The sequence below is a fragment of the Poeciliopsis prolifica genome, unplaced genomic scaffold (genome assembly GCF_027474105.1).
Source record: "Poeciliopsis prolifica strain line A6 unplaced genomic scaffold, Auburn_PproV2 SCAFFOLD065, whole genome shotgun sequence".
NCBI classification, from domain to species: domain Eukaryota; kingdom Metazoa; phylum Chordata; class Actinopteri; order Cyprinodontiformes; family Poeciliidae; genus Poeciliopsis; species Poeciliopsis prolifica.
Window position 1 is genome coordinate 1,759,862 of NW_026562440.1, and position 24,942 is coordinate 1,784,803.

The 24,942-nt window shown below is 37.6% G+C and overlaps 1 protein-coding gene across 1 annotated transcript; it reads right to left on the reverse strand.

Moving 5' to 3' along the window:
• Positions 1-1,134: 1,134 nt before the first annotated feature.
• Positions 1,135-23,441, reverse strand: pinx1 (PIN2 (TERF1) interacting telomerase inhibitor 1). The gene is made up of 7 exons (XM_055019939.1): positions 23,375-23,441; positions 22,466-22,575; positions 22,069-22,161; positions 21,749-21,830; positions 20,461-20,550; positions 15,068-15,150; positions 1,135-2,163 (listed from the first exon to the last, which is right to left on the reverse strand). The coding sequence occupies exons 1-7, from the start codon at positions 23,391-23,393 to the stop codon at positions 1,546-1,548; spliced, it is 1,095 nt and encodes a 364-aa protein (XP_054875914.1). The 5' UTR covers positions 23,394-23,441; the 3' UTR covers positions 1,135-1,545.
• Between the last annotated feature and the right edge of the window lie 1,501 nt (positions 23,442-24,942).

Below are 24,942 nucleotides of genomic sequence, written 5' to 3' on the forward strand. Positions count from 1 at the left end.
TATTTGAATTTTTAATAAACCAATGAGACTGGTTTCTAGGTGTTTACCTAGAAATTATTTTCCAATATAAAAAAAGAATATTTTCCTGTAACAGTGAGGATTAAAAAAAAAAAAGTGACTGAAGGATCAGGGATACTGAAAAAAGGGCGTTCTAAAGATTTCTGATTATAGTTTGTCATATTACTATCACACTTCTTGAAGTCAGTCAAAGGGCTTTGTCAAAATGGATTCTGACTGATAAACACATTTTGGTAAAGATTTCAAGCTGAGGTAACTGACCAAAGCTTGTGTGAAAAACAAAACAGTAAAACATGGAAGAAGACAATCAGTGCTTTGTGTGTTGTAACTTTGCTCCCTTTCAAACAAGATACAAATCACAAAAATTAGAAACCTGTTCATGACTAATGCATTTTGTGAAGAAATGCGATGCAAGTGGTGTCAAAACTCAAGTCTGGGCCTTATGGCTCTGGGTCGCATCATAACCTGAAAGACGCATCTAACACGTCTGATGAATGACAGACAAGATATTGATTTTTATTAAGAAAAAAAAAGGGATCCTCTGCAAGGCACCACAAACCAAACAATAATGTTAAATCTGACTTTTTATTTTTGTAAAAATTTGTCATAGATCCTTCCAAGCTAGAGAGTCCACCAAGATTTAGCTGATTGTAGCAGGAAATGGAAAGAGAACAGAATAAGAATTAGCACACCCGACGTGCCTACAAAGTTAGTCAACCTTTTCTTTTGTCCAGAGAAGACAAAACATACCATTTCAACACAGACAAACCCAAAATAGAGTCAAAGAATGCTACAACATTTTCAATGCGCAACACTGGACACCACTGGCATCTTCTTTTCCTCATCCCACACAGGAGTTGGAACAAGGCGGGCTTGTTAAGTTTGTGAAATCGAACCAACCTGAACATCCTGCGTCACATCTGTAAGGTAAAGGGTGACTGTCTGCCAAAAGATCTGTAACAAAATACACACCTGTGTGCTTCCACTGATTTTGTAACGTGGCCCCCATGTTTATAAACTTAGTTTCAACTTCCACAATGGGATATTGTTTTCTCTTTCAACAGAAATTCATAAATTCATCTAATTTTAGGCCATAAAACACAACCAGAGTCAAAATGTGTGTGACCTTATTTATTTAGAAAAAAGGCGACATTTCAAAGGATGACTCGTTTTAAAAGCCCCATTATGCCATCAGATGTCATGTATCACTTTGATTACCACTTTGTTTTTGAAACGAGTGATAAACTGGGCGACATGGAGAATATGGAGTTTTCTGTACATAAATAGTAATCCATGCAAATAGTAAAATAATGAAACACCTTTTTTTTTACTCCCTGAATCTTATTTAATGACTCAGGAGATACAAGAATCAGGAAGAGCTCATTTCATGTAAGCCAGCTGCTAAGGCATCTGTTGTTCATGTAATAAAGATTTTATTTGTTTACAAATGTATTTAAAAAGGTGGGAATTAAGACAAGAATAGAAGTGAAGTAAAAGGTTTCTTTTAACCAAAACCTAAACTCCACCCTATTCTTGATTTTCTCTCTTCCTTTTCTTCTTCTTGGATTTTTTAGTAGCCGGTTCCTCTTCACATTCCTTTACTGCACTGTGGTCCTCCTCGCTCTCATGAACATTTTTAAGCTGCTTCTCTATGCGTTTAGATTTTTTCTTCTTTGAGAGACTTCGTTTTTCACAGTTTATCTCCAAAACACTGGCAGAGTTAGAGTTTTCATTTTCATCAACAATTTCTGCAGTTTTCCTCTTCTTTTTCTTTCTTGAGCACACTTTCTCCTTTTCTTTTTCTTCTGGTACAATGGGGGCACTGCACTTCTCTTCTATGTCCACTAGCTCCTGTTCTACCTTTTTGCTCTTCTTTTTCTTGGGCTCTTCAGCATCATTGTTGTTGCTATGGACTGGTCTGATCTCTTCAGCAGGGTTTGATGTTTCGGTAGTCTCTGCTTTGACAGAAGATGCTGCACCTTCAGAGCCACGAGCCTTCTTCAGCTGTGCCATGCGCTGCGCAAAATACTCCTGCATGCTCAGGGAACTAGTCACAGTCTTGGTTATTGATTCAGTATCAAGTTCAGAAGAAGCGTTAGTCCCATTTTCCTCTGATTCAACTGGAGACTCGCTCCTGCTCCTCCCCTACACCACAAAGACACAAATAAAAAGAGAGTTATTTAGAGATTCTGCACATCCAGGCCTGGTACACCATTTTGAACAAAGGAGCTTAAGTAATTGTCAATCATCATCCTAAGATTACTCCTAAGATGTAAAGTGAGTGACAAGCCCAAAGAAGGATGCTGAAGCAACAATAGGTGTTAGAACCTTAAAATAAGCACAGTTAACAAAAGAGTCACATTTTCTTTATCGTTCCTGACATACAGCTGGGTTTGTTCGCAGTCAGTCGTCCCTCTCGTCCATATTTAGTGGTGAGGAGTTGTTATAGAGATACAAGTTGTAGCTGAACTGTGACTGTCAAATCAAAATGAAACCAGATCTGTTGTTTGTGTTGGCTTACCACCAGAGCAAGAAAAAAGAAGAAAACCAAGTTTGGCAATCAACCTAATCTAACAAGTGAACTTTCAGAGGAAAGTCAGCTCTCATTCCACAGAAATGTTTCAGAATTTTATATTCGACGTAATTCTCCTAAGAAGAGGACACGTGCATCAAAAGAGAAGCTAATTAGCTAACTCAACAAAATAATATAAATCAGAGTATTAGAAAAGTGTGGTTTCTCTGAATAACACTGCAAAACACTTGTTTACATCCACAGAGTGGATGTAAACAAGGAACTGGAAAAAAACCAGTTCCTTGTTCTATGCTTTGTTTTATACAGAAGGTCTGGACTCTAAAGGATTGCTTACTGGAGGCATGGACTTTGTTAAAGTTTTAAATGACTGGATCTGATTTTATCCAATCACCAACTTTCGGCTGTGTTTGTAATGTGCCGGCTCGATGTTGCTTACCGGAAATTGTGTGTTCTGTAAAGAATCCCACAGTATCTTTGCCAGCAATAAAATGTCATAAATTAATTCTGTTCAAACTTTAATTGATCATTATTTAGAAGTGTGACCAACATAGACTGAATACCTCTGTTCCCTTCGTCCACTGCCATTGGCAAACTACAACTTTATAGGCTGCCTACAATCCTAAAACAGGACAGGAAAAACTGGAAAAATCAAGGTTATTGGGAGAAATTTCAGAAGGAGCACTGAGGGGGATATATGAATCCAGTAATATTTCATAGAAAAACAATGATCAGGCCATTTCCAAGCTTTACTTTTCACAATCGCTTTGCATTGACAGAGTAGAGGGACCATTCTTACTCATCTTTTTCACTTTTAACTTGCGAATATGAACTTAACAGCTTCATACTAACTTATTGGTATGGTTTATGGTTATGTACTTTATGACCATAAACGTCTGCGTTAAAGGGACCAACCATTATTGCATTTATTTCAGATATAGAAAGCTGCACAGCAAAGATTCTGTAAGCTCTTTAGTTTTTATTAATTCTTACATACATACCATGCAGTGATCTTCTGTTCTATATTCAGGAGAAAACTGAGTCTGATTATAAATCCTTGCTGCAGCCTTTAGGTTTGGCATTAAACGGGGCCTATTTTAAAACTGTTAGGCACAACGTAGTCCAGATTTTACCTCCACAGCATGTACAATTTGTCACCTCGCCCCTATGACCCATTTGTCTTCATTTTCCTAATGGCCTACTCAATGCATAATGATTTGTCGTGAAGAATACAGAAGCTCCTCTGGAGAGTCGCACTAAACAATGCAGCCGCTGCTAAGATGGTGAAGTGGCTGGCATTTTTCACACCACACAGATTAACTGAAAACACTGAATTGTATGCTATCATGTCATTGTTTGGCCTTACAGCTTTTATGTTCAATTACAGTTTGAGATGGATAGGATGGCTCTAAATCTACATTCAAATGCAGCGCCAAGTTGAGAGATGTAGATGAAGATTTCTTGTTAAGTCCCTTCCTCAAAAATTGTAATGTAATGAAGATAAAAGTACTGATCTGTTTGGCCAGAAAGATTCTAAAATAAATTCAAACAGGATTAATGGTTCCAATAATGTCTGTGAGAGTGCAGACCTTAAAAACAGAAAAAAAGTGGCTTCCAGTGTAGGTGAACCCAACACAAAAGCTAAAGAAAGTTTTCCACCATCGAGGACCTTGTCCAGATATAACCACAACTTCTAACAAGGGGGATATAAAGCCCTTCAGGTGAGGTGCCATTAAACAAAACTTTCCAGCTTCCCACTAAAAATCTATACTCCCAGTTACTGTACAATGGCGTCCTCTCTGCTTGGGAGAGTGAAGATGAGGCTTAGAGCTGACAGCGCCAAACAGCATGTAACTGGGATTTGGGAATATGGCTGGGGGCCACTTTAGAGCTGCCTGTGAAATTACTCTCAGGAGAGGGACAGGTTGAATGAGCAAAGGGAAGAAAGAGGGGAGAGTGACTGAGAGAAACATCATCATCAGGGAAAAGTAGCTTGAGCTTGGTGCGTGGTTCTTTCTTCACTGCCTGGGGATTCCATTAGACTCTGATACGACAGCAGGTAGAAGTGCTGTGCACAGGCCGGACAAACACACACAGAGTGGATGTAAACATACTGATCCAGTCAGCATTACTGGCAGCCCTGGAGATTTTTTTAGCATGAACTATTGGGGGTGACAGGCTAATAGGCAGCAATTGGCTTAGAGGGGTTTCTCCATTTTCAGTTGCGTCTTTTGCTCAAACTTGTTGGTCATATAATCCTTTGCAATGTCATAGTCTTGCATCCAGCAGACAGCAAGCATTACCAGACTCATTTGTGTTACAAGTTTGTATTTTTAAAGAGAAGTATCAAAAAGAGTATGGAAATTGGTGTTTGATGAGAGTATGTGGGTTGTCCCCATTAAAAACTTCTCTGCCAATGCCTTATTTAGGTATTGACTCCCATTTAGTGCTGTTGAATGGATTGCATAATTGAGGTTAGAATAATTAAAAAGAATTTTAACTACTTCTTCATTTATTCATTGTATATATGATGCATGGAAAAATCATACTCTGCCAGAACTGCCTGTCAGCTCTTCCTCATCCTCACACATTGGTTTGGGATTGCATGCCATTCTTCAACATATAATTTTTCATCAAAGGTTTTTGGTATTGGCTGAAATGATTTAGATAGGTCTTTAGAGGCGCAATGCAACCAATATACTCAACTCAACCCACAATGTATTTTCCTAACTACTGTGGCATCATTTCAGTGGAATTAAACAGTGAAGTCACACATACAGATACTATGTATGTATTTTTTTACACATATTTGACCCACTACTTATTACTAACCCAAGTCATGATTTTAGCAGACCAATCAAATTTGGACACCCCTCCTGACCTATACTGACCATCCTTACACTAACAAATGTGGGGAAAAAAGCAGCAGATTAATTTGAAATCTGATGAACAATGGAGAAGAAATGCACAAATTATTTTTTTAAAAACTGCATAAAAGTCATATTGTCATATTTTATGTTAATACTTAATGTAATACCTAAATAAATTATGCATATTTGACTCTGCAGATTATCCTCCAGCTGGAGCAGAGTTTTTGGGGTGACAGAAAATATGACATAAGAGAGTTAAAATGCATAACATCATGGCTAAAGGCAAGAATAGAAAATAGAGTTAATACATCCAGAGTAAATGTATTCTAGATGTCAACACTTTTCATCCCTACAACCTAAAGACTGGATTTTGAAGCTATTGGCATTAAAAATGTTTACAGACATGAACTCAATTAAATGAATGGCAAACTGCAGATATTTTATTTCAACTGAATATGTAAGTTGAAAAACCTTATAACTTCATCGATTCCGAGTTAAACCTAGTAAATAAAAAAATATTGAAAAAATATTCTCAATCTCTTAAAAAATATTGAAACATAACACAGCAATGGTTACTGTCATTTCAAGAAAAAAATGGAGATGAATTATTCTGACTTCATCTAAGGTAAAAAAAATGAAACTGACAACTTTAAACACAAGCTAATTTGACAAAGTTATTGCAGAAAAAGAGCATTTGTGAATTCATTATGAGAATAGATGTTTTCTTTGTGTTCTGTATTGTTTTGTAAAAATACACAATTTCAAATGTCTTGTATTTTATTAACCTTGCAAAAACTCTGTCCAGCCTCTTGCTAAATTTAGGAAGAATGGCAAAAATGGCAGAGTTGAGTAGCAGAGGGTTGGAGAACACACCTCTTATCAAGCCGTGTGTACTTCTCCTCCCACATCATCTACTTCTCTCCACCCAGACACAGAACCCCAGGAAAAGGATGCGCTCAATGCACTGTGTGCAGCTCTGAGATAAGGCTCCTTCAGCAGAGGAACGGTCTGGCTGGCTATCGGGCCCTTCCTGATCCACTCACTCCCCTGGCGGGGATAGGGTTGGGCAGGGAAAACAGGGAGGGGTCCACAGAGGGTCCCGAAGAAAAGGAGAGGTTGGGAAGACATTCAACAGGACGCCTCCTTCAAGACACTCCAGTTCAATCTCTTCCCTGCTAATGTAACCAATGGAAAGCCAATGGCAAAACATGTGCCAAGGTGCCAAAATAGCACAGCCAATATATTCAGAGGGGAAGTCAATCAAGCCAGGAAAAATGAAGAAAAAGGTTCACTTCAGTGCATGAGAAACTTTTCTTTCCAGTGAGTCCTAGAATTTTAAAAAATTGAATATTATTACATTTATTTGTAATAATTTGCGCTTTTTTTTCTTTTGCAGAGGAACCAATCCTATTTTACACTGATTGTAATCCAAAGAGTGCAAAAATCTAAGACAGCATTATTTTTGTACAATACAAGATCTGTTACCTTGTATGCCATTGATTTAAATATTATGACAGCAAAAAGAGTACAACTGAATAAAGATACCTAATTTCACCTGACATAATTAAAATACAAAGCTGAGAAAGAATGCTTTGAAATGAAGACGTGTATTAAAATTTTAAAGTATTTTAGACTAAATACAGTTTTTACAAAAAGCTTAGTTGGTGCCAAAATATATCAATAATATACAAAAAATAAATTAAATATTTTTTGGTAACCTTCCATTGATTTTACACTTAGGTAGAAATAGGGCTTTTGAAAAAAATATTGTTATTCTGAACACAAAATAAAGAATAGGGATGATTTTGAACAATATATAACAAAACCAGCTTGTGCTATGTTCATATCACAACATTGTGACATGACTAATCTATCTCAAGTGTCATGAACCTACTTTTTTTTGTGCCAATATAATATTTAGTCAGCTGGACAGTCTCACAGCAGTAGATTCTCTCACTGCACACCAATGATGTTGTTCAAAATGCTGGAGTGATGGTGAAAGAATAACATAGGCATATATGACAACTGATTGTCATAAGATGTTCAATGGCGCAGCCCTAACAATAACTTCCAAATACAAACAAAACCATATTTGTGACATTCAGGAAAAAAAAGACGTTATGTCAGTGGTGATTAAGTCAACAAGACAAACAGTACAGCATAACTTATACTGATATTCAAGTAATCTGTCAAAAATTCCTGTATTTTTTTTATACGTCACAAGGTTAGGAAAAAATTGCAATGTCAGTTTTAAGCAATAAGTCTATGCCTAAAAAGACATTTTTCATACCTTTCTGAGATAAAAAATACTGTTTATTTTGCACATGGCAAAAACATTTTCCAGTTCAAAAAGCTGAACATTTAAGGGAAAAAAGCAATTAAGCATATTTTTTACAAGATGTTGCAAAAAATAATAAATCAAAGGCAACACACACATCAGCAGCTTACAAAGCGGGACAAAAACTCCCAAACAACAACCCAGCTTTGCCTGATTGGTGGTCAATGTTGTAAGATGTACGTGGTGCCTGCCAATACTTCTAAGCTTATTCTATACAGGCAAAGAAAGTTTATTTGTACAGCACATTTTAGCAACAAGACAATTTAAGTTCTTTGCATACAAAGAAGCATCAGTGGTTTTAATAAAAACTAAGGCTAAGGTCTGTAGTGTCTTGGTCTACATCAAAAGGATACATCCAATGAAAGAAACCAAATGAAATGTAAGTTACAGGATGCAAACTATTTGCATTCATTAGTTCTCATCTCGATTCTTTCCATTTGTTCAAACCTAACAATATTTTCAGGAAGCCAAACGCTGAATTAATGTGTGCAAACAAATTCAACAATAGAATGAGATGTAAGGCAGAATAGTCAGCTGCAGTCTAATTCAACAGCAAGTAAAAAATTAAACATGTAGAGAGAAGACTCCCTAGAAGGTAGCAGCTTGCATTTACTTGTGTTATTTTGTACTATAACACAAGATTCGAGAGCAAGTTTATTTGTATTAAAGTTCCTTCAATCTGAAACACGTAAATTTAACCAAAAACCATTTCAACAACTCACCTTTTTAATCTTGTTAATTAGACTTTGATAGTGCAGAACATGGCCTTTTATCTCCTGAAAAACTGTCTCTTTGCATTGCTTGCTATTTATTTTTTTCAATAATTTCTCACCGATATTGGCTGGGTGGGTAATTGCATGAGAGTTGCCCTCATTGTCCTGCCACAATAATAAATTTGGTGATACTCGAGGTCTATGGATCAGGGCCTGATTAGCCAGCTGTCTCTCCCTGATGAGCGCACAAGTCCGGCGGCCCATCGTTCATCGGCATGATGTGGGTGGACAGAAAAACAGGTGGAAGCCTTAATCCAAATAAGTGAATGCCTCAGTTCAACACGCAAATCTACACCTTTAAACTAATTCCAATCTTTTTTCTCCTTTCTTTGTAAATTAGGTTTACCAATCACAAATTTAACAGAAAGAAATGAAGCATATAAGCCCATTATATACCACACATCATAAACTTTGCTAAAAGCAGACACTGTGTGGAGTTTAAACATAAATAAGGGGTTGAAAAATTACATTTTGTTTCCACTGCAGGAACGTTAATCATAAATAACAAATGAAGACAACATTATGCATGCAGCTTGTTCAACACTGCAAACACTCGCCGACAATAGGCCTTCATGAACACCAGGGTTCCTCACTCCGACCCCAGGGAGGGAAGAGGCTGTGATTATTTCTCTCAGCTGTGATTCATTAGATTTAGGAATATGTGATTAAATGGTGGTCTGACTGTAAACAGCCGAGAGGGTCTGAAATGTCTGGGCGGTTAGGAGGTAATTATCTCGATCTCATATTGTAGCATAGGCCTTTAACTGTGGGACAGACACCTCTTTTTTTTTGTTTGTTTGTTTTAGTCCAGCACTAATCTCTAGATGTCAGCGAGCTGGCACTGCAGTCGGGAGCAGTCCACAGAACTGCCACGGAGGTAAACTACAACTGTGTGCTGTGCTTATTTTACAGGAGGAGGGGTTGCTCTTGGCGGGCCTTGGTATTTTCAGAGGTAAAAGTAAAAGGGTCTGTCAACAAACATCAAGACTGGGATCGCTTTTGGTCGCGGCAATTAGATGCTATCTGTGAACGAACGGCCCACAATAAGTGCAGCTGCCTGTATGAGTGCATTCAGATAGCAGCCACCATGCAGCAGCGATGCACGTTTACACTGTTAGGCCCTTTCATCAGATCAGCATTGTTGTCTAAAGGTATAAAATTAGCCTTTCTTCTTTCTTCATATCTAGAAATATTTTTTAATTGAATGAACAAAGTAGTATAATTTTTAAAAAAATGTCTCAAATTTTTTGCCTCCTTAAAAGAAAGGAAAGAAATGTTAAGATCTATTGTTTTTACTATGTGTTCATTGTTCATGATTGTTACCTTCCTATCAAACAAATGCAATAAACTCCATGTTATGAACTTGACAACTAGACATTTTTTAGACTGATCTGAAAACTACTTTCCAGAAAATGACACTTTCTTGACATTCTGACATTTATAACTATCAAAGACATTTCACATGCCTCAATTGCCACCTTTGTCACCTGTGGTATGGTTGAAGACAATTTATGAAGCAAAAATTTGATTTTGCTTCTGCACTGTCAGCAAACTTCCACAGCTTTACTCCGCCCATCGGCTCCCTGGCGCCTTCTGTGATGCGTCTGCCAAATGCTCAACCCGTGTCGCCCCTGCTCCATATTCCTTAACACGGCGGTATCAGGGGAGCCCATGCCGACGGGCTATCCTTCATGTGGACGATGCGTGGGCAGCCAACGCTTGCAACAGGTGCCACCCGATGAGGCCTGATCCCCCCGTTCTTTGTGCCTGAGCAAGAGTGGGAGTGGGAGAGGCCGCAGGGGTCACGCTGACCCGAGAGCAGGGCGCAGCATACCCACCGTCTGACTGGAGGTTCAAACGTCAAAACAAGGCTGGTACCAATTTAAGCTGAACCATTTTTCTTTTCTGACACCAAGGGAGTAGAGAAATAATAAATGGGTGAATGTTGGAGCACCTCTAACGTTTTGCTGAAGTCAAACAGAATAAGCAATCAACATAAGACTAATACTGTGGATGTGCCCTTACTGATATCAAATTAAAATAAAAATGAGTGATGGATAATCAAGACTAGTGCATATTAGGAGTTATTTGAAATGTGGAAAATAAAGATTTTCTTCATTTTCTTTTAAATATTAAAGTAAAATTCCAAAAGCAGGTCATTTAAATGAAAATCTAAAAGCTTTTATTTTTGGCTGCTCCTTGCAAAAAAAAAAAAAAAAAACAAACAAAAAAAAGAATGAAATGTAGGTGAAAAAAATAAAACTCCAGCTTGTTTCCACCTTTCAACTGAGCTGGCGCCTATAAAAAATGACTAACTTTTGTTGATGTATGAATCGGCGGGGAGTCTATTTATCAGCAGGCCCTCTGCGGTCGCCCGCTTGGGTCCCTCAAGCCACAAGCCGCGTCGCTCCCCTTTGACTGATTAATTAGCCAATCAGAGGACATTTTTCACTGGGCGGCAGAATGGTTTATTTCAGCTAATGCCGGGCTTTCGAGCCGAGGCCCGTTGGAGCCTCGTCGGCTCTTTCAGACTGCCTGAGTGGCTGGGCAGAGGGGCGAGGGAGATAAATCAAGCTGGGCTGGCCCTCCATGTGGCTCCCCTAACTAAACCCCCTGAGGAGGGCATGAAGAGCAGGGGTGGTGGAGAAAGGGGGAAGGAGGAGAACGGGACAGCCAGGGGCACTGCTCGCCCGCCGATAAGCGCGGGGAGCACGGGGGTGCCAATGTACCTGCATTTAAAAATGGCCAGGGCTTTTTGATATCTCGGCAGTGAGAGCCTGTCATTTGTCATGTGGTGAGTAATTGTGTAGAGGAGCTCAAGAGGAGGCAAGAGAAGGAAGAGGTTCGTGTGTATAGGATAGATGATGGATAACAGAGACCCAAGTAGATGGACAAGTGCTACACCCTTACATTTACACCTTACATTTTTAGGTGGTTAGACAATAAAAAGAGAAGCTGTGGGTAAGTGGTGGCCTGCAATTTATCTTGACAAGGTAGTCACTTGTATATGGCAAATAGCTTTCCCCCAGTAAAACAAAGCTGAATGTCTACAATAAATAAGTATGATAAACATACTTATAAACTCTTCCATTTTGCAGTGCAATGCAAAAGTATTCACACCCCCAATTTTACATTTTGTTTAACACTAGATTCTAATCACAAATTTCAATGTATATCATAGGATTTTTATGTGATCAACCTATTTGATGTGACATTCTGAAGTGAAAGGAAGACAACAGATGACATTTTTATAAATAATCAAAAAAATTACCTTTTGGAGTACACCTCCAATAGCTTTGCAAACTACAGACTTATATTTAAAACTCAGGGAGATTGTATGAAAATATATTTTTAGCTCTTCTTTGAAATCTTGACCGAGATTCAAGCAGACATGTTTGAATCTAAAACATTAAATTGTACCTCTGCCAGTACATTTTGCATAGCCTCATTTGACCAAAATAGGGCTGAAACAATTAATCAGATTCATAATTATTGAAATAATTGTCAGCTAATTTTGTAAACAATTAATTGTTAACTGGAGTAAATACTCTAAAGACATGTTTTTTCTTTCATTTTGTTACTGTCCTCTTAAAAGATTTGCAGATCTTCAAGAGTTATCAACGATTTCCCTGATTAGTGTCGGTTGAGGATCCTTGGTAGGTTTGCGGTTGTGCTATACTATTTTTGGATGACTGTTTGGACTGTGTTCCAAAAAGATGTTCAAAGTTTCAGACATAGCTCCCAAATTTTTCCCCTCACATGTTTGGTGTCAGGGGTAAATCGTCAACCAGTCAGAGTGTATTTAGTTGAACGGCTCAAATGAATAATTTCAGACAGTAATTCGGGTGTAGTGTAATGCCGTAATTGTTAAGCAACAGCATCTATGTGTTAAAAACAAATAAAAATGTTTGCATGGTCTCATGTCCAGAGTTGCCTTTGATGAACAGAAACCTGCGTGTTGAGTGTGTGCGTGCAGTTTGTTTCATGGAGCGTTGCGCACAGCGATAAGGGACGAGCAGGAAACATCACTGTGGAGGAAGGAAAACACCCGCTGTGGGGGGACTGGTGGAAGGGATGCTGGAGAGACAGCCGTGGGTGGTGGTTGAAGAGCTGGAAGATTCATGAGTGGGAAAGAGGGCAAGTCCATGACGCTTCAGACAACCTTAATCAAGATGGACATTTGTGTAATACCACGACAAAAACCCCCATATCTGTATCGGTATAATGTTTTGGAGTAGTGAAATTATTAAATGTATACACTGTGTAACGTGTCAAATGACTGACATAAGATGAGTGTGAGACAAAGGTTCATTCTAGTATCATAGACAGATTCATAGAATATCAGGCAAAACACCTAGATCCTGATTGGTCAATCACAGTTCTTATTTATTCCCTACAACCTCAGATGTTGCTGGGCTTCAACACAGGGCTCGTGGGAAACCATTGTAATTGTTGTTGGTGCTTTCAATGTGGTCGATGGTGTCCCACCTGGCTGAAAAATAAGAACCCATAACCAAACGATTAGGGAAAAAGTATGGTGTGTATTGCTTGCATTTCCAATGTTAATCAGCCAGGGAGCATCTCCTATTGTCATGCTATGGCAGAGCACCTGCAGGGAAATAGAGGAAGGGTTTTTGTGTACAATTTATGGATTTTCAAGATGCCAATTTCTTCAAGCCCAGTGCTCGAAATAAACAAAGGAATCCAGCAAAAAGGCTTTTTTGTATATTGCTGTCCAAAAGGTAGATATTTTACCATCTGACTGGCTTTCTATACTGGGTCGATTAAACTTGGGGAAGCAAAACTGGTTTGCAACATGAAAATATATTCATTCATTACAATAAGCATTTTCACAATGGGTGAAAATGCTTATTTCACCATAAAATACAAATGTAAAAGTGGTGCAATAATTGTTAGTTGTAATTCCTTTGGCTGCAAAGCAAAGTTTTATTCCGTGTGTTTTCCCATTATATAGCTATGTGTTTAAAACTATTTCATCCTAAGAGACAGATGTCGGTAATTTATTGGCATAAAGGTATATGAACGTGTTAAAGTTATGACTTCAAATGATCTATATCTGTTTTAAGGTTTAAAATTAATTATAGGAGATCCTAAGGAAAGTGACAAAGGTATTCAAGATTTCTCTGGCTGTATAGAGCAGGGGTCTCAGACTTGCGGCTGAGACTATGGCTTTTTTGACTTTCCACAATATCTCTCAGTAACATGAGTAAAACTAAATAAATCTTTTTAGATATTTTAAATATAATGAATGCAGGTTTTAGCAGTTTCTGTAATGGAATAATTGCTTCTCTTCACACAGAAAGGGGGGATGAAGAATTGTAGTTAAAGTCTGCATCAAATACTGTGGCTGTTCTGACAAGTGACAGATGAAGGAAGCAATTAAAACTGGGTTACTGGTTTAGGGTGTGGAATCCATACATGTCAGAATATTGTAGGCTAATATTTAAAAAAACATCTGTATTGAAAATAATTTTCTATTGTTCCTATGTAACCTAATTTTCAGAAAAACAAAAATCTGGGTTATCTTTAGTAACTAAATAATCATCATCAAAGCAAGAAGAAACACTTAAAATATGTGTGAATGAACCTATACGTTTTTCCTTTCAATGACCTTTTACCAATACATCTTCTTTCTAGCAATTTAATGTGTTATGGTCTACTTGTAAATTAGGTAATGTGAAATTATTAAAGCAAATATAGGCCTAAAATGCATCATAACTCCAGCAAGTTATCTACAAACAGGAAGATTTCATGCATTTTTAGTTTTTATTTCCAAATGCAAGCTGGACCCACTTGAGCCTGTCAGTTTCAAAACTATTAGACTATTACTTTAGCGTCAAATGGCAAAGTGACATCTGAAGGGGCTAACCACTGATGGCAAGAGCAAAAAATAACTTTTTTGTAAGCATCATCACTTTAGATTTTTTGCTAACTTCAACACAATTTGGGTTTTTACTTTAATAAAACCTTCTGGCAGGCAGAACCACCTGATGTGATGGTCGGAGACAGAAGTAAAAAGAAAAAAAATGGAGGAAGTGTGAAGGAGGGGACGAAGAGGTAAGAGTGAAAATCTCTTAACTGGATTTAAGTGCTCTTGCCACCATCAGTGGCCCTTTTGGCAGCGTTAAAGCTGTTCACTGCAACATGGCTAATCTTCAGCCAGAGGCAGCTTGGGAGCTGGGACCTGCAAAACCTCAGGGATCACACTGTACCAGAGTAAATGTTGAGGACATCAGAACTGATGGTCACCAGCAATTACTGAGACTGATAAGCCTTAGCCACCTGGCTGGAGGTATGCTGTCTTCCTCCTGAGTCCCGACTTTGATTAGGCTTAGAAAGATCATGGATCAGCCTGCTCAGTTCAGATGACAGGATTTTTCAGCAAAGCAAAGTAATTAATTAGGAATATTAACTAAGACTTTGAGAAATGTTCAATGATATTTGAAGCAAGAAGTCCTCAGACAGCAGTCAAAAAAGATTTTTCCTCTTACTCACGCAACAAAGTTCAATACATTACCTGTTCTTGGTTTTTGGTAGACTTGGTCCTCTTCCCAAAGATGCAGTTAAGATCTGTTTCACTACGGGAAGATAAGTCCTTGCCTAAAATAAAACAATAAAGTTTGTTGGACTCGACATCAGCATTTATTAGCAAACTTTGTTTGATATATCAAAAACATGCCAACAGATTGAAAAGACTAAAGAACATATGACACATTGTGTGTTTGTGTGTGTGCTTAAGGGTTAGGGTTAGAGAGGTAGCTGGTTCAAGAAAAGAGGAGTTGTGCATGGTTCACTTATGCAGCAGGGATAAAACAGCAAAGAAAAATAAACTGACGACAAGGTCCGCCAAGTCTCCGGATTCCCGTTCTCAAGACTGGGCCTCAAAGGCTCCTGAAGCATGCAGTCGTCTGTCTCGAGCCTGGGTCCTGTTCAAACAGCTGCATCCTCTTCCTTCAGCGGGACTCTGATAACATTTGGTTATTTATTGCTTTTAAGACCCTATCTCCCTGCTTTTGACTTTGAAAGTCACAGCACAGGGCACACTTAAGAGGTAAAAAACCAAGAAAGTATGCTGAAAACTAAAACAAATGGAATGGAGGTCATTTGGTGTTTGTCACCTACTGGACTTGGGTCATGCGTAAAAATTATGCTGGATTTGATTTTCTCACAGCTTGCAAAAGGGAGCACACGTATACATTTCCTGGTTCTCAGGTGAACGGGCAAAGAGTTGTTTAAAATGGTAGAAATCATCAGATCAAATAACTGGTCAAACAAGATTTACAATGCACAAATTGATATGCAAATCTGAGATCAAATTATGTTACTTTACTCAATGAGTAAAGTAACATAATCCCATTTTCTGACATAGCTCTTAGTTTTGTTGTACTAAACTTATAAAGAACTTGGTTTTAACCTATTTCTCTGTTGCAAGCATGCTTCTTGTTGCAAAGAAAGTTTATTTCTTTACAAATTATCTCACATCTGTAAGGAAAATGCATCAACAGAGTTGACTATCTGGCCACAATAAACTATCCAGTCTTTCCTGCCAACAGCTTAGTCAGCAACTGTTTGTAATGTGGTGGTGTTTATTGGCTTGGATTATTAAAGTTTGAAGAAACAAGACTTATTGGCAATTAACAATTCATTTATATAACAAACAGAGTACCCCTCATTATGCTGGTAACAAATTTGGTCACACAATGCTGTGGGATAGAATCCTATTCCTCAGGGTCTGTTCAACCCAGCCAATTCAGTTTCGGCCTTTCTACTTCCAAACTCTGTATTTATTATTTGCATTGACATCTTTGTCTGGTCCCAAAAGAGTGTAGCTGTGGGATGGATACTAGCTGCTGAATCTCATCTTGAAATCTCTGCACTGCCAACGATGATGGCAAACCCTGTTTTTCCAGTCAGGAAGATGATGTTTGCTATTTGCAGAAAAAGACTTGGCAGGTTTTTCATGGGGGCAACCCACATACTAAACTTAACATACTGTTCAACCCACAAATTCATTTCCCTTGCAATGTGGTTTGATTCAAATGGAAATAAACAAGACTTTCAAAAAGCGTAATATTTATTGCCAAGTATCTCTCTAATAAGAAGAACAGAATTAATTTTTTGTGTGATTTTTAATTGGTCAAGATCTGTTAAAAACAACAAAAAAGGATACTCTTTAAAAACACAAAAGCAGCAATGAAGCCACTACACAGACAGGAGGGATGAAGAACTGTAGTTAAATCCTGCATCAACCACCCTGGCTGTCCTGACAAATGATAGATGGAGGCAGCAATTAAAACTGGGTTACTAGTTTATGCTGTGGAGCCTGGACCAAAGCAGTGGAGATTTTGGTGCCTTTCCCCACAAACAAAGGCCATCAATTCTCAGTGTTGGCAAAGAGCGAACCAGCATAAACGAGATATCAATAGAAAAAATAGGCAGGACAGTAAACAGCGGGCCTGAACTGAGAGGGAGAGGAAGGAAGGCTACTGCTACTTAAGCTACAACATTTTAAATAAAAGTTATAAACTAACAACTCATGATACATGAATTTATAGCATCATCTACTAAACTGGTTGACCTCTTTTACAATCAAAAACTATCAGCGTATTATCTGACCTTACCAGCCACTCATATAACAAGCTTAACAACACTAAATCTATTAGCAAGCCTGTACTTGGCAACAACCTCACAATAAGGGGAGTTGGCGTTGGAGAAGTCTGTAGAAGCATGCAAAGAGGCGTGGCGGATTACATCTTACCCTGCAGCTCTGTTTAGGTGATTACAAATTGCTACTGGCAACTACAGTGGTAGTTCACCTCCACTGAGGGAGACTATTACAAGAAAAAAATTGGATTTTTTTTTTTTTTTGTTACTGTTGCTGACACCTAGGAGAACACAAATATGACCTCTTATTGACTCAACCCATATGCCCTAAGATGCAAATGCTCAAATTTCCAATCTAATCTTTGAGACTTTGTTGTTGCTTGGAAAGAATTCAGCCCTTTCTGAGAAGGGACAGCATATAATAGTCAGATTGTAAATGACAGTTAAACTGGTGCCAAATCTGTCGACACCTTAAATGGCTGATTGGCAGTGTAAACATTCCTGCATGCAGTCCCTCCTAATCTGTTCCTTCTTAGAGTCATCACTAAAAAAGAACAAAAGTACTTCTCCAAAACTAGATGTCAAAAACATTGACAGAAAAAAAAACAGAGCTTGGATCACCTCATGCATAGGAAATTATTTGATGGCACAAAGCAGTCAGCCTTGCAAAGATGGAAAACCAGGGATCAACCCCCCTTTCACATTTTCTTGTGAGCACTACCCAACTTCAGTTCATTTGTTAGGTTTTTCTACATAAAGCAGGTTACTTAAATATAAATCTCTAATGATGAAAAAAAAAGAAAAAATTTCCCTTCAATTTCTGCTCAAAACCCCAACACTTTCCTCGTTATTTGCCGCCACAACAATGTCTGCTCTACTCTCTGAGAAATTCAGTATCTTAAAACCACCAAAGTTTGTGTTGGATGCGGACATCAATGAGTAAATGGTTCAGAGCAACTTGTCCAATAAGGCAAGAAACCTGTACATGCTGTACTTACTCGCCTGCTTTCATACATACGTGAATTTGAGTGACATCCAAATCTTATTCCATTTGGTCTATGATCTGACATCAGTTGTCTTTGAAGTTATAGCAACTTCAATTATTCTGGGAAAGCTTTCCTTAAGTTTTAGGAATGTGTTTAAAGAGATTTTTTTTTAACCAGAATCTCTAAAGAGAAACTCTTTACCCAGGCTCTTTAGACCAGACTAAAGAGCCTGGCTAAAAGGCAGCACTCTAGTCATTAAAAACTTCAATTTGTCAGGCTGAGGTCAGGTCTATATAACCAGCAACTTCTATGCCCCTCTTTTGTATCCTCGCCTGTCATTTTGTGGCCAATTTGTTGACATTGTTATTTACTCCCACTTTGTAAAAACGGAACTACGAGCGCAAAATGAAATTTTAAATGGCAAAAAATTGCACTACTGCTATTAATCCTATTATACAATGCAGGACATCACTGAGATCCTGACCCCAACCCATCATTTACAAATGTTTGTAAAACAGTCTACGTGCCTGGTGCTTGATTCATGCAACTGTAGTCATGGATGTGGTTAGAATACCTGAATTCAAAGATGAATAAATGCTATTCATCTTTGAATTCTATTCTGGAAACATTGAGCGTAATAGCTAACCAAATATTGCAACTGTACTAGAACTTCTATAATTGTGTTTCAATAAATTGTGCACCTCTACATTTTAATACATTTTATAATTTTCATCCAAAGTTTGTATTTTTTTTCCCTGTCTGGCTTAAACCCAGGATAACAAAGACAAAAAGAAAACTGTGAAAGTTGGCTTTTCAACTAAATAATTCCACATCTAAACACAAGCTCTTTGATGGTGTACTTTAGATTGTTTTTTTTACTACAGTTAAAAACATACATCAAACAGGTCTTAAATTTTAAGTGTCCGTAATACTTTTATATGGGTGAATAAAAACTACTGAAATCATTTCATCATTGAATCTGCTTAGTTCACATAAAAATGATTGGGCAATTATGTAATATAAAATATGACAGGCGAAGCTTTTAAATTTGTTGGAATGACATTTTCCAATCATCTCGGTTGGCCCTGAAAGCAAATATCCAAAATGAACAGTGAGTGTACATGCAGAAGCAGAACAATGTATGCATTATGCTGCATGAATGATAATTAGAAATATTAGTTAGAGCTGCCATGAATGCACCTGTAGTTGGCAAACAGAAACATACTCACCCCAAGTCACATTAGGTAATGATACAATTGTAGGAGTCAGAATGAGCTTAACCTGACTAAAACTTGGCAATTAAAAATGGCAGCAGAATATAAATGTTGGACGAAATTAAAGAAACGAGCACATCGAAACAGTCAGATCGTCATGCTTAAGTGTGCACCTTTTTCCGACTCGCTTCACACTCACAACATAAAAGCTGCAAGCGGGGGAGAGACAGGGGCCAGGTCCTATCAAGCAGGGTCATCTAATGGGTCAGAGGAGTGCCATTTCTGCTGGGGGGGAGTAAATGCAGATACCAGATGCTCCAAACAGGAAACAGGAAGTTGCTTTTGAATGACGTAAAATATTAAAGGTTCTTCCAGGTGAAGCAAAAACTGAGATGTTTGTTTTGTAAAGTGTTCAGATCTGATGAAGCAGATTTGAACGCAGTGACTCACTATTATATATATTGTAAAACATTTTAAATAGCACAAGCAAGTCCAAAGACAAAAATATAAAAAAAATATATTTTTTTTTTTGTTTTAGGATGGCAGATTATTGGTGAAACTCTAAGTGCCCCCATTCAAAGGGGGCACTTCAAAGTGTAAAGTGCTGGACGCCAGGTCATTATTTAACCTGCAAATTCTACGAATCATGATAGTGTTCAGTTTAATTTGATAGTTTTCTGCTTTACCATCCAGTGGTTCTGAACACACATAGTTCTGTAAGTCTATCAGTGTACCGACCTTGACCAGCAAATCTTAACTTCCTGACGTGTAAAGGGTAATGAAAGGAGTGGGAAGGCCTATAAATAACCTCCCAAAGCACTCACTGGGTCAACTGACCCGGCAGATACAGACCGGACTCTGATCAGCGTCTGTGGTCTGAGACGACAGCATAAGTTTTAATAAGAAGTCAAGTGAACACAGCAGGGGGGCTTCGGCAGAAAACCGTGAAAGCAGCAGCACCATTTCACTCTCATTCTGGTATGAAGTCTTGCTTTAAATATGTAAAAGGGAATGTCAAGAGTGTGGCTTTGAGGTACAGATTGGTTAAGACAGGTTGAAACTGTATAAAGTTGATAAACACAGCTGGTTAAAAGGAAGACACTCACCTTTTGTGAATTTGGTGTAATGAACCCTCTTTTTAGAAGTCTTAGATTTTTCTTCCAGACTGAAGCTCTTCATCTCATCTGGAGGAACTTCTACAAATATCAAAACAAAAACTATGATACACACATTAACCCACTACAAAATGAATAAATCAACAAGTGATAAGTTATTTTATGTAAGATTCCTAGCATTGTGGTACTAATGTTTGAAACATGATAAGTAAGCACATAAATCCTTGAACTTTCTAAAATGTTGCAGCGTAGCACCCTCTGCTGTTTAAAAAGCTAAGGATGCATCAAAAGTCTTGCATTCAAGGTATAAATTATCCTAGTATATGATGGTAAATTAGATTAAATGCAGTCAAATAGGATTACCAAAATTATTTTTATTTGCTGAGCACCAGAATAATGCTTTTTTTTATTTTTAAGTTTCTTCACATTGAGATGTTTACACAAAGAAATATTACCTTGCCTCTAAACAATTTGTGAAAGCCCAAGTGTTGATTTAGCCTTGAGTGAGTACACTTTCCAGATGCTGGCAATTACATGTGAGCGTAAATACCTTACAAATGTCAAGCCAATGTCAGAAAGGGTTCTGAATGAATGTGAATGTGTTTGGGTGTGAAATGTGGGAATCAAAGCCAGGAAAAAGAGCAAAATACCTTGAGAAAATGACGGCTGAAAGCTGATAAGCGTTTCATTAACAACAGTGAAGCAAATCTTGTACTAACATGGGCTGAAAGGCCACTCAGCAAGAATAAAGACATTACTCCAAAGACAACAGAAGCCATGTTAAACTTTGCATTCAGGAATAAAGATGATCGTTTTATAGGACTTAACGTGGTTTCATGATACTAAAATTTAAATAATTCGCCATGATGATCATAATCATATTTCTACAAAAAAATTGAGAACCTTCCAAGCCTAAGAAAAGTATCCCTGCTCTGGAGTATGAGGGTGGCAACATTATGTTACGGCATGTTTTTCTGCAGCAGGAAGTGCTGGACTTTAAACAACAGATATTTCAGAAGGAAAGAACATTATATGGAAATACTTGGAACATCAGATAAGAAGTAAAAGTCAGGCATTTACTGCCAAACAAAAAAGCACAGTTGACAATATCTGCTAAATCAAAACACATCAATATAGCATATGTTACACAGAAGCCACATTTTAAATCAGTAGTGTAAAGCCCCTTCAATTTGAGTAACATTTTCTGTTGGATTCTCACATATGCACCTGCAAACCACTTACTGCAGTAGAAAGTTGTAACCATACTTCCTGTGCTTACCGTTACTTGTGTTTTGGCCATGGTGGTCGTTCAGCTGAGCCAGAAGCTCATTGAATTCATCCTGGTGAGCTATCCAATTATCCTGAGAAAAAAAGAACCACAGATCAATATATACTCAAGCTTTATATTTATTCGAACTTGCATGAAAAAATTACTAGTTTTTATTTGAGCAGGGTCAAGCCATAATGCAACATTACATTTAAAAGAAACTGTTGTCTTTTCTTGCCCTAGAATTGATACAATTTCTTATTTAAAAAACAAATTCTTAGTACATGCAAAGTTTTGTCCAAAAGTAAATTTTTATTTCTCATAGAACTGACCTCATGGCTGGCATTTGTTCCAAGGCCATGTTTGTTGTTCTTAACTTTTACTTTTATGTGATCTGTCGATCCCTGCTCACTCCTCCCCAGTCCCTGAGAAGGATGACAAAAAAGAGAGAATACTAACACATGTTCCTAATTGTGCAAACTTAGCATATTTTTTTAGAATTACACAGAACTTATTATACTGCAAGCTGTGAGACAACAATGTAACTTCATTATGATAAATCTGAAACTACAATTAAGTAAAGACTTTGAGCTTTATATCAAGAAATATGCAATGTTTCAATTGTTGGTCTATGACATAAGTTTTTTCCTGTACAAAAAAAACCATCCCAAACAGAAAAGTGCACAGCTAATTGCTTTACATTATTCTATGTGAAGAAACCTCACTCACTTTGCCCTTGGACCAGCCCATTTGCTCCAGCATTTTCTGGCCAAATTTGTTGTCATCATTGCTCCAGGCGCTGTTCCTAGGGTCTACAGACCACTTCTGTTTCTTGCGGGCTGAATAGGGAGCAGCAGCAACGTGATTACATAACAGTCCACCAACAAGAGCTTGCATGAAAGATGAGAACAAGCTAACGCAGATAAGTGTATACACAGTGTGGTGCCCACAGGCTAAAGTTAACTGTGTTGTGAAGTATCACATTTTAATTATGTAAGAGCACAGCTGTACTGAGTCAAATACCCTGTGCCATTTATAGAAGTGATTCTTAAAACTATAACACTAACTAGATGCATACAACCCTTGACAAAAAGAAGTAGTCAGTACTGTTGGACGAAGTGAAGCAAGGATGCTTTTCGTTTTGTGATTTACGGGCAATGTCCATCTATCCAATCAAGCAGTTTTACGTTTTAACTGGGACTCAACATCCTGTAAGTATTCCATGTTTTAGCCAGGGAGTGTAATAATTAATAATAATTTTATTCAACGATACAGCTTAATAAAAATAACAGGTGTTTGTCAACAAGCCGGTAATAAGACCTAAAGGAAGCAGTTAAAACGCCTCACTGGGCTGTCATAGTTAAATATTAGAAGGCGAAGGCAAACTGTAGCTTAGTAAAATAAATAGTCTGCTGAAAAGTTATTGAACTGAGTCAAAGTACACACGTGTTTAAATCACCGACTGTAAAAATGCTAATGCTAACTGGAGTACTTTTCGAAAAAAAAAACTGAATATTTTCTGACCAACAATTTATAGAAGACTGGAAATGGTTTCGGAAGCGTTAGGATCCCTAAAGAATAGCATAAAAACACAGAAAACATTGACAATGTATCAAAATTGGGGAAAAATATACGCACGCTCGGCGAGCATGGACATCCTGGGTCCTTTCACAGATGACGCAAAGGAAGGCTCCCAGAAATATGCCTGAAAACAATGTCTTCCCGTTACACGCTGACGGTGCATGAAAACACCGTAAGCATTTAACGGGGAAATAATTTACGTTTTTAAAGATTCATAAGGGAATCAAGAGATGAAATCTGGTAAGTTATTCAACTTAGTCAATTTTTCAAAGTATTCAAACAGGCTACTGATTATTTTCCTGTTTCATTTGTATCAACACTTATCAGCAGAGGGCGCTCCAGGCTAGAAACCACAATAGCAGGAGACCGACTTGTGCTTGGTTTCAGACAAAATAAATAAATAAATTTGACAGAGAAGATAAACTGTTCAACTCTGTTACTTACACTCAGTATAAAGCATTGCATCTGTGAAGGCCTCACATGTTTCTCTCTGAACACTAGGACATAGTATTCTGCAGACAAGTGGAGAGGCTTAATGCAACTGTAACATATAGAAAGTGTCAGATGAGACCAAAATGTAACTTTTTAAAATACATACAAATCACTACGCATAACAGAAAACACTGCATCCTCATCACCCTTGTGTCAAAGTATTGTGTCAAAATTCTTAATGGTGTAAGGATTTGTTTCTTACAAAGGGTTAGATAAAAATGGAAAAGAATGAAGCATGAACATCTTATGGAAGAAATTAATATGAGAATATTACAGCAGACTGTTTAGGTAAATCTTTTTTTTGTTTGCTTGTTTTATGCTGTTGTTGTTGTTGTTTTTACACTTTTATGGCAATATATTAAATTCTCCAAAATAAAATAAATAAAATTCACCAATTTCATAAAAGACATTGCACTATTATAATTTCCTTTTTGCAACACAATCTTTTTGTTCAGAGTAAACACCCAGACTGAATATAAAAGGCGCTCTTACATAACCTGTACCCATGTGAGACACACATAGCTTCTGTCTGTAAAGTAACAGGAGACAACTTTTACACTCACACCCTGTGGTGGGACTTGGCTAACTTATACATGCACTCTGTTTAGATATGCTTGACATAACTGCTATTTAGAGTCCTCAATGTACTTCTTCACTCTGAAAGAAAAAGTTTGACATTTTGCAAATTTAAAACTTTGCAATACATCGCACTCTTTCCAGATAGAAAATCCTATCCAAGTCGCACAGACTCCCTTTGTGGATTAAAACAAACATAATTCCCCTCTTCTGTTGTTCTCATAACAAATATCATTTTCAGATCAGACCGGTTCAAACTGGATAGGATTGCTTTCGTGTGAAACTCTTATATAATCCAAAAACTACACCTAAACCATTTCCTGGGATTAAAGCAAAGTTGCATAACATAGGCTTGACTGGTTAATGCTGTTTTGTTCACATACCAAGACTGTCAGGTACAGGGGTGTGAGATTTAATTATTCATATATGCAGTTATGAAGTTCTAGACATTGGTAAAATAGCTGTGATGTTCAGTCTAAGAAAAAAAACAAGTCAGTCATGCCAGCCTGAATGACTCAGCAGCCTGGTAACTAACTGTAAGTCTTACACTTTCCAGT

Bases quoted from the DNA above. Each gene is read 5' to 3' on its own strand.
- pinx1 (XM_055019939.1), bottom strand. The intron at 22,162-22,465 runs GTGAGTGAGGTT...CATCCTTCTCAG, and splicing joins TGGGCTGGTCCAAGGGCAAA to GGACTGGGGAGGAGTGAGCA. The intron at 21,831-22,068 runs GTCAGTTCTATG...TTTTTTTCTCAG, and splicing joins GAACAAATGCCAGCCATGAG to GATAATTGGATAGCTCACCA.